General features: G+C 34.1%; 2 protein-coding genes across 2 annotated transcripts; both read left to right on the top strand.

Moving 5' to 3' along the window:
- The first annotated feature begins 1,268 nt into the window (after nt 1–1,268).
- LOC140867038 (protein NRT1/ PTR FAMILY 8.1-like) lies at nt 1,269–3,605 on the top strand. Its single transcript, XM_073272107.1, has 5 exons — nt 1,269–1,372; nt 1,473–1,584; nt 1,670–1,887; nt 1,985–2,547; nt 2,656–3,605. Exons 1-5 carry the CDS (start codon nt 1,337–1,339, stop codon nt 3,458–3,460), a joined length of 1,734 nt encoding a protein of 577 aa, XP_073128208.1. The 5' UTR covers nt 1,269–1,336; the 3' UTR covers nt 3,461–3,605.
- Nucleotides 3,606–5,377: 1,772 nt separating this feature from the next.
- On the top strand, nt 5,378–6,274 carry LOC140861905 (agamous-like MADS-box protein AGL5). Its single transcript, XM_073264906.1, has one exon. The coding sequence runs from the start codon at nt 5,378–5,380 to the stop codon at nt 6,272–6,274; it is 897 nt and encodes a 298-aa protein (XP_073121007.1).
- Nucleotides 6,275–10,567: the final 4,293 nt, after the last annotated feature.

Genomic DNA, 10,567 nt, shown 5'->3' with positions numbered 1-10,567 from the left:
TTTCGAAGTATTGATGCGACAATTGTCATGAAAATATGACTAAAATTGTAAAAAAAAATATTACAAAAATTTATAAAATATGAAATATACATGATTAAAACTCAATTTATATAACACACAATACCAAAAGCACAAACGCAAAATATAAATGATGAAAAAATCAATTAACTCATCCCATGTTCTTCTCATCATATTATTTATCTATATATTAACTATTTATTTTACATCAATCATTAATTATTTATCTCACATCAATCAAACCATTGAATTCAAATTACTATATTACCCCTTATAAATAATATAATTTTTATTTTATTTATTGTTAAAAGAACGAAATAGTCATTTAACATTTTTATATAAAATTTAATCAATCAAATCAAATAAAGCATAATCTATCAATCAAATCTAATACTATTTTAACTATCATTTCTTATTTATTTTTATTACATTATACTACTTATCTATATATTACTTATACCATATCTCAAACCAAACGGTAGTGTATTATATATGAACATAAATTTAAACTAAAAATTCAAAATTTTCATTTAAAAAAATTCAAAATTTTAGTTTTTTTTTTAAATTTTAAAGTGAATACTGCTTAATGGTGTCGAGTACATATATATAAGCTCATTTATTTCATTTCTGCCCCTGACATTATTTCACGAACCACCCCATTTATTGATTTCTAGATAAATGTTTGCCAGTGCCTTCAATTGAATTGGGCATTAGTTGTGAATTCAAATATGCTGGACAAAATGTTCAACCACGTACAACTCTTACTGTAGATATCTTTGGAAATTCACCCACTCTCATAATAATAATAATAATAATAATAATAATAATAATAATTAGTAATTAATCACCATATGATCATGAAATAATGATTCCACCCGGCCCGCTTATATATAACTTTATAAATAAATTCGAGGACGACACATAAATTAAAAATTACACATATTATTCCATGCGTGTAGCGTAATATAATTTGCATAATGAACTCGGAAATTATACCAATCTTTTCTAAGTTAATTTCAGTAAATTTTTGTGATAAACACTGGACGTGATTCACCAAATCAGTTTGAGAAAATTACGGCATATTACAGCGCTGTAATAAGAAAAAGATTGAAGATATCTCTGCATAATTGTCTACAACAACATCTACAAATTTAAAATAAATAATAAATATTTATCACTTTCTGCCTGCATTAAATATCAGAATCTTAAGCTATGATTGTATATATATATGAGTGAAGACCGCGATTCCAGTGGCGGAAGTGCAATATATTTATAATCTCATCATTTTTATGAACACAGTACTCTTCGGAAAGTGTCCATGGACGTGATTATGGAATCCGACAGGTTCCCCAAGGTATGCCACTCATCATATTTCTTTCTTCTTATATATGTTTCATTTCTTTTTTGTTTTTTTTCTTTTTAATTTTAATTAATTGGTTAATATGTTTTCACAGGAAGAAATATTGGAATCTTCAACTCTGGTTTCCAATGGCTGCGTTAATCATAAAGGGGTGATAGCAGATAAACTGAAAACTGGAGGGTGGAAAGCCTCCCCTTTCATCATAGGTTTTCTTTTCTTTCATGGTTTAATTAATTGTTTTTCAAACCGGATCTGCCTTGTAGAAATTAATTGTTAATTGGTTGGATGTAGTGAGTGAGGTGGCAGAGAGGTTTGCATTCTTCGCAATAGGAGTGAACATGGTGGCATATCTGGTGGGGGAAATGCATCAGCCACTGCCGGTGGCCGCCACTCATGTCACCAATTGGGCTGGCGCAGCCTATGTTCTTACTTTGTTTGGAGCTTTTGTTGCTGATGCGTATTTGGGAAGGTTTCTCACCATTGTCGTCTTTTCGGGTATATATGCAGTGGTAAGAACATAATCCTATAAAGGTTTTTTGTATTGGTCTTCTTTAAATATTTGTATGTATAGTAGCAATTCTGAAAGATTTCATTATTTTTCTGCAGGGAATGGTGATGCTAACCCTTTCAGGATCCATGCACAGCTTGAGGCCCCCTCCGTGCACCAGCAAGCCCTGCATCCCGGCCTCAAATTCGCAAACATCCTTCCTTTACTGCGCCCTTTCCCTCATAGCCCTCGGCACCGGCGGAATCAAGCCTTGCGTGTCCTCGTTCGGAGCGGACCAATTCGACGAATCTGATGAGAAAGAAGCCCTGAAAAAATACGCCTTTTTTAACTGGTTTTTCTTTGCCATAAACATGGGAGCCCTTTTCGGCATTACCATTTTGGTTTACTTGCAAGTCGAACTAGGATGGAGTTGGGGATTTGGGATCCCAACTGTGGCCATGATTAGTTCTATTTTCATGTTGGGTGCTGGATATTTCAAGTATCGGTATCAGAAGCCCATGGGGAGTGCGTTTACGAGGTTTCTTCAAGTGACGGTGGCTTCAGGGAGGAATCTTGCCAAAGGGGTCGATGTTGGGAAAGGAGGTGATTGTTTGTACGAGGTTGAGACCAAGGAATCCGATATTTTTGGTGCTAGGAAGCTCTCACACACTCCACAATACAGGTTAGTACTTTTCATATATGTATATATATATAGTTGCATTTGCATTTGCATTTGCATACATCGAAAATCTCGTGTACTAATTTCCGGGACTATTTGCTTTGAATGCAGATATCTGGATGCAGCAGCTGTTGTTACGGATCCTCGTTGCAATACCAAGAATCGATGGAAACTCTGCACAGTTACGCAAGTAGAAGAATTCAAATCCTTCATCAGAATCCTCCCTGTTTGGGCTTCAACCATAGCTCTCCCCATCTCCTTCGCCCAGCTCTCCACATTCTTCATCGGGCAGGCAAGAATCATGGACCGAAAACTTGGCCCCAATTTCGAAATCCCATCAGGGTCCATCCCCGTTTTCAGCGCAATCAATGCTCTAATCTTGATACCACTCTACGAGAAATTCGTGGTCCCATTTCTCCGCGCAAAAACAGGGCATCCTCGTGGGATCACCTCTCTGCAAAGAATGGGTATCGGCCTCATAGCATCCATCTTCGCCATGGCATTCGCCGCAATGGTGGAAAAAGCACGGAGAGAAGAAGACTCCGGCCACCAAATACCCGGGCCGATGAGCGTTTTCTGGCTGTTCCCTCAGTGTTTTCTCATCGGCACGGCAGAGGTGTTCACATACGTGGGGCAGCTGGAGTTTTTCTACGACGAGGCGACGGATGGGACGAGAAGCATCAGCAGCGCTTTGTTTCTGTGCGAAATCGGGATCGGTAGTTGGCTTAGCAGCGCCATTGTGAATATAATTGAAAGAGTGCAGAAGGGGTGGCTGCGGGATGATCTGAACAAGAGTCGGCTGGAGTACTTGTACTGGATATTGGCGGGGTTGAATGGGGTCAATTTCTTGGTGTTTTTGTGGGTTGCATGGAGGTATAAAGGCAGGACTCATATCCTGATCATTACAGGAAATTAAACAAGAATTTGAAGGGGTTTCATATGTATTATTTGATTACATTTTTTAGTTGATAGTTTGTGTGTGTTATGTTATCGGATTCTTTGAGTCATTTCATTTCTTTTATCACTGTATGAATTTGTATGTTTGTTCTTATTTTTAGATTTACTCTGTTTTTTTTTTTTTTTTTCCAATTCTAATCTTTTTTGCGCACGGTGATGGAGTGGTGCTAATTAACATGAATTTTGAGTTTGTAGAAGACATAAATTTCTAGTGCCAGAGGTAAACATTTGAGGCAAAGAATACAGTTGTTTCAACTGACATTACTACTAGTGGATTTTTATTGGATATTCTATTAGTTCTGACGTCAATAAAAATTGCATGCATTTATTAAATCAAAATGCTTTTTACAATAGGAAAAGTAGTTGTTTTTATCTTGTATATATATATATATATATATATATTTTGTGATTTTGGTTTTTCAAATTATCAAATTTTCATCTTATTCTTTTATATATATTTTGATTATCGACAACTTTAGTTTTTTTTTAATTGAGAGTGTCAATGTGACACATAAAAATAAGACTCAAAAAACTTTTAAGAAACAAAGATAGCGAATTTTCGCTTAAATTTGACAACATAAAAAACCAACAACACAAAAAAATAAACATATAGGACCACAATTACATACATTTTCCCTTTATAATATTTTACATGTGTTCTTCCGCGGCTAAAATATTCTATTTTTCCTAAAATTTTACTTCTACACAATTTAATAAATATATCAACCCTTTCGTACAATCAACTACGTACCTTATTCATTTTAATAGATGGGGTTTCAAAAAAAAAAAAAGATGGTAAAAAAATATCCCTTCCTTGATTAAATAAAAAAATATTATAAGGAGTCAAGGACCTATTTTAGTAAAGACAAACAACCATTAGATGATTTTACAAGTTATTTTTGTTAGACAGATATTCTAGCTATCCGATATTACTCGTAAAAAAATATTATTTTTTTATTAAAAATATTATTTTTATTACAATTATGAATCGACCCTTTTCATAGGTAAAAAAAAAATGTGAGACGGTTCTACATAGACTTACTTATAAATTCAAAATAACTAAATAATTTGTTAACCATAATTAATTAAAATTTTTAAATAAATAAGTCATTAGGCTAAAAGTATATGCTCACAAATTATCATGTGCATGGGTTGTTGGTATCTAATTAACAATTATAATCTAGTAATTTGCTCTAACCTAAAATTATAAGTCGATGAGGCCTTAGCCCAATGGTTAAGGTTGAGGCCCTGAAATTCTTTGGTCTCAGGTTCATTCCTGTTTACTGTAGGTAGTTTTAGAAGTTTTTTTTTTGTAATTCTTCTGTTTGAGATAAGAACGTCTCGAGTTTACGTTCAAGTCCCGTCTGTAGTGCGGACAATTACTTTATATGATTGTAATTTAGATCAAGATTGTGTATGTTATGTGCTCTAAAAAATATATAGTTTGTTCCAAAATAGGAAGATATTAAATTTTATTATTATTTATCCTTGAATCCACAAATATCTCAGTATATTTGGAAAAAGATCTCCAATTTTTTTTTTATTTAAAAAAACTAAATTATTCAAAAGGAAATAAATCGAAGAAGTAAATATTTCCATACACGATTTACCATCTCTTATCATATATTCCTTATATATGTAATAACAAATCTTAAATGACAATGAATTAAAAACATTCTGCAATATTTTTTTTAATTTAATTTAATTTCAAGTTCTCTCCCAAGAAAGAAGCCTTTGACGTACAAGGTATGTTTTCTTCATTGTTTTCTACGATTCTAATTTGTCCGAACATATTAATACAGTGTGATTTGGATACATGAATTATTGTGAAATTCTCTCGAATGCAGATTAAAATATGGGGAGAGCGAAATTAAACATGGAATTAATAAGCAAGGAAAAATCAAGAAACTTGACTTTCAAGAAACGCAAAGAGGGTTTGGTGAAAAAAATACATCAGTTGACCGTTCTCTGCGATATTGACGCATGCATGATAATCTACGGTTCGGGACAAGAAAAGGGTTTCATCGAGCCCGAAATATGGCCCGAAAACACTGATGAAATTCGACGTATGATTGCCCTTTACAAATCCAAGAAAAAGGATTCAATCAAGATTTCTGGCTTGTCCGATTTCTTCCAAGACAGGGCGAAAAAGATCGAGGACGAGCTTTCGAAACTTCGAAAAAAGAACATGGAAGCAAAGTATCCCACTTGGATTGATTTCTTGAATGGTTTTACAGAAGTGCAGTTGAGAGAATTTGCAGCAAACTTGAGGGTTAAAATGGAGGACCTTAGGTCAAGAATTAACAATCTGAAGAAAAGCAGAGAGGTTTTGGATGTGAAATATTTCACTGATTTTGGGAGAACAAATATTCCATTCCAAAACGTCCAAAGTTTTTACAATCCAGGGATGATTCAAAGAGGGAATATTGGAATATTTGATGTTCTAAACCAGCAAGAAATTTCCTCAGCGTTACATATCCCTAGTTTGGATCATAATCAAGAATTGCATTCGATGAACCAGAACTCAATGATGATGCCTATGTCGAATTATGATGAATATCATAATGTGCATTTCGGGGATAATGCATCAACCAGTGGGAATATTTCGTTTCAGCATCAAGGTTTCTATGAGCCAGCAGCATTGGATCCTATGACATATTACAGCCCAAGTTCGTTGCCGCGATTTTACACACCGCCGGCACAATATATGGTGTCGAGGGTGCTGCCGGAGCAAATTCCGGAGACAATGCCTCCGCTGCCAGGTTTTTTTTAGGTCATGAGTTATGTGCGGTATTAGATCAAGGACACCAGTGCAATGTGAAATTATTATTATTATTATTTTTGTTAGGTTTGTAGATGGATTATACAATATGGGATTTTATGATTGAGTTTCTTTTGTTTCATTTAATGATGTCAGTTATTTTATTAAAGATGCTAATGATCTAAAAATGATGTCAGTTATCTTTCATTTTATTATCCTCGCATTCGTCTGGGTGACTAAAAATGGAGCTAAGATAAATTGAATGGTTTATGAATTATTTAGTCATAATTATAAATGTTTAATTAGATTGACAAAACGTTGTGAGTGTAATTGTGAAGCCACGGTTATACATGCTCCATAACAAAAGAATTGTAACAGGTTTATGCATGCACTATAGCAAATGAGTTGTAACAGCTAGCAACCAAGAGTTGTAACAGCTGAAATAATGAGGAATCATGGCTGTTAATGAGCATTATTGGTCATGAATAAGGAGACTCTTCATCTGATATTTCCTCCTATAAATAAGTGGCAGAAACCTCAAGGAAATCACACAAATTTCGAGCACCATCACTTCACATTTCGGGTTCCAGTTCTGTCATTTTCGAGCAGACTTCTGTCAAAGTGTTGGAGCAGAAACTCTGTCCAAATTCGAGCATACTTATTTTTCCAGCAAGATAAGCCGAGAAGCAGTGCCAAAGTTGATCAAGGAACCGCATTTTCTGTCCAGAACCGAGCAACTCATACTTCTGCACGATTTGTTTATAAATCGAATACTGTAAGAGGACTTATACCTATATATGTTTTAAAAACGTTCATGATCTTGTTTGTGAAAGTTCAATCGTACATCTCTTGTTTCATATGTCTTTGAATTATGTACAAGTTATTCCATGAAACTCCTTGTTATGCACTGTTAGAAATCGACTTAAGAAGTGGTAAAGAATTCTGAAAACATGATAAGATATTATATGGCCCTGATGCGGTGGGTTATAATAACCGTTTATGGCCTCGCCCCCTTAGAGGAGTAAAAATTAGGGACTGATCAGTAGCCATGATTAACGAGATGAATAACAGTGCTATGTCTAAGTTTATGTTCCATTCATGATATGTATTGATGCTCAGTTTCAAGTTTTGCCTTGTCTTGATTTATGTTGCGACATGTGTTGGAACATGCTCCCTTCGAACTCCTATATATATGTGTATTCAACATTTGCATGTACGATTGGCCCCCTCTTGCTGAGTGTTTCCCAAAACACTCATCCCCCTTACTTCCCTTCCCAGATACCGAAGAGCAATTGGATGATGATGAGCAACACACTTTCTGGGGTTGGTGATCAAGTCTAGAATGATGAAAATGCTAGCAGTCTTACTAGTTTTATTATCTTTATATTTCGTTTCCGCTACTGTTATGTTTTGATATTGTAAAGACGTTTATGGATTTGTAAAAGACTGGTTGAAGGCTATTTTTATACTACAAGGCTTGTTGTTTTACGATTTAAAATTGTTAACAACGCCGATGCTACGTTCCGATCTCGGGGCGTGACAGTAATTGAGGTTTTTAACTTTGAACTAAATATATAGTGTACGTATATGTATTCCACCATCCCAATGGCGGATCATGTGGCTTTATTATATATATATGGTAAGAAAGACGAATTAATCATGAATAATTGATAATATCACGTCAACGGAAATTAATATTTAGATCTATAATTGATTTCCTTACCATTTTGAAATCATAGATTGCATGATTAATGGATTTTATGCTAAAATAATCTTTTCCAATACGAGGGTGTTTGGCAGAGCTTAAAAGCTCTTTCACACAGCTTATAAGCTGTTTTAGAGCTTTTAAGCTCTGAAAATGTGTTTGGTAAATTTTTTAAAAAACAGCTTATAAGCTGTCAAAATAAGCTGTTTGACAGCTTATAAGCTGTTTTTAAAAAAGTAAGGGGGAAGGTACTTTTTTAAAAAAGATCTTATTTTAATATTTCATATCTCTAAAATATCCTTGAATATTTTAATAAATCTCTATCTTATCCTCCACTTATTAAATATTAAATATTATTTTAAAAAAATTACAAATCACATAAATTTTTCTAAATATAAAATATTAAAACAATTTTATTTTTTTAATATAGGTTTATTCTAAAACTATTTTCGTATGTGTATAACTCAAAATATTATTTTCATAGAATTATACCCTTTTTGGTAATTTTGACAATAAAAGATCTTATAATACCAAACATATCAACATCTTTAAGTTATTTAAAATAAGTTTACCCAAACACTTTAACAACTTATTTTTAAAATAAGTTCTAACAGCTTATAAGCTCGTAAAACAGCTTTTAAGCTCTAAGAGCTTATAAGTTTTTTTTAATAAGCTTAGCCAAACACCCTCTAAATTCTCTATGATTCTTTCGAAGGGAAAAATTATTACATATTTTATGGGTAACTTAATTAGATTTCTTTAATATCTAATTCGATATAACATTGTCGAGAAGTTAATGTTACGTATTTGAGTCGATGTCGCGTTTCAATTTAGTACTATTTTTTTTAATTAAACTCCTTCAAAATTTATAATATTTTTTTAGAAATTACAAACATTCTCTTAATTCTGAATCAATAAGCTGTCATAAATATATTGAACTTTGATACTGTGGGGACCTCGGATGCTAATCTCATCTTAAAGGGCGATTAATAACAAAAAATATTCAATCAGAAAATTAATCTGCTTAAAAATCAAATAAATAATACAGAACATTTGGCAACGCAAAACCATACATTTGGCGACGCAAAAACACGTCGCAAACGATCAACAAATTTTTTTTTTTTTTTTAGTAGACCTTGACGCGCGGGCGCGCCTCATGTGGCGCGGGCGCGCATAGGGCTCGGTCCAAGGCACCCAAGGTGCCTTGGTTAGGCGCGGCCGCGCCTGGCCCTCTGATTTGCCTTCCAAACAGCTGAAAAATGATGTCTTTGTCCCTGTTTTGATCCTCAAACACTGACAAACATATATAGCATGAATTTAACATCAAAATCTAGATGAAAACATGCAAATCCATGAACTAACCAAGTAACTAAACAAGGAACTTGACATACAACCATAAGATCTTACATACTCTTGTTCTTGACAACATACATATCTATATGCTCAAATGTTCTTATTCTTGCCATTCATACAAGTCTTTATATGCAAGTGTTTATAACAAAACATAGACAAGATCTAAATACAAAGGTTGACATCAACTCTACTGCATAAACCCGAGTTCACCACATGCTACTCTTGCTCTCGTTCTTTTTACAACCTTCTTTGTCCTGTACTCGCCCCATCTATTCCCATGCACACATACAAACATAGAAGTAGCCGGATATCTCCGGTGAGAATTGAATCCCCGTATATAACAACTAGATCATGCATAATATATAGTTCAAAGAAATACTCATATAAACATCTCAACAAGCATTAAACCAATCTATTGCAATGCATGATTTTAAAAATCTGCTATCAAGTTCTATATCAGTTCTTGGGATCCCGGGGAAGAAGAACACAACAAATCTCCCACCTACTCTCCCTTTCGGGGTGGCGTTGAGCTCTTTTCCCGGACTTTGGCATACTATATCAAGTTTCTAACCATAGGAGTTGATCTATCTCCTAGGTTCCTTTATATATATCCAAACATCCGTATTCTTTTGGCGAATCTGCCATTTCAAATCTCAAAGGATTGTTGGCTCAAGATGAATGCATCAAAATCTAGAAGCATAAGAGTAAAAGCCAACTAATAACAAGCTAAGTCAAACAAGCAAGTAAATGTGCAAATACAACACATATAAGCACATAGTATGTGGTTTTGAAAGGGCATTCAAGCAAAATCTCTTGAATGTACAAGCCCTTATTCAAAGGTTGTCTTATACCTTTCAAACTTGGTTTCAAAGCTCTTCAAATCTGATATAGCTGTACAACAAGAACACAATCAAAATCTGCTCATTCTCTTCTCAATCTTCAAGGCTAACAAGTCACAAACCTTGTTCTTCCGTCGATTGGTTTCGAAGTCGTGATTCTTAACTTGAAGTCCCCTGTTTTCAATCTGAAAATACATCAAACATGTCTAAGAACATCAGCAAGAACTCACACCATACTCAGCTCAAACAATCTAGACTCAAACTTAATCATTTTTCAAACCGACGGCGTAACGGTACGAAATCGGTAATCGAAACTGAAATCCAACCAATCTATCATTCATATCTACTTCAAATACATGATATACCAGCCAAAATACATCAATATACCAGCATATCAGCAGCTACCAT

This window comes from Henckelia pumila, chromosome 4, assembly GCF_033568475.1.
Source record: "Henckelia pumila isolate YLH828 chromosome 4, ASM3356847v2, whole genome shotgun sequence".
In the NCBI taxonomy this organism is placed as follows: domain Eukaryota; kingdom Viridiplantae; phylum Streptophyta; class Magnoliopsida; order Lamiales; family Gesneriaceae; genus Henckelia; species Henckelia pumila.
This window is presented reverse-complemented; position numbering and strand designations above follow the sequence as displayed.

Coding starts and splice junctions, on each gene's coding strand:
- LOC140861905 (XM_073264906.1), top strand. CDS start 5,378: ATGGAATTAATAAGCAAGGAAAAATCAAGAAACTTGACTTTCAAGAAA.
- LOC140867038 (XM_073272107.1), top strand. CDS start 1,337: ATGGACGTGATTATGGAATCCGACAGGTTCCCCAAG. Junction 1,888..1,984: donor TTTCGGGTATATATGCAGTG/GTAAGAACATAA, acceptor ATTTTTCTGCAG/GGAATGGTGATGCTAACCCT. Junction 2,548..2,655: donor TCACACACTCCACAATACAG/GTTAGTACTTTT, acceptor CTTTGAATGCAG/ATATCTGGATGCAGCAGCTG.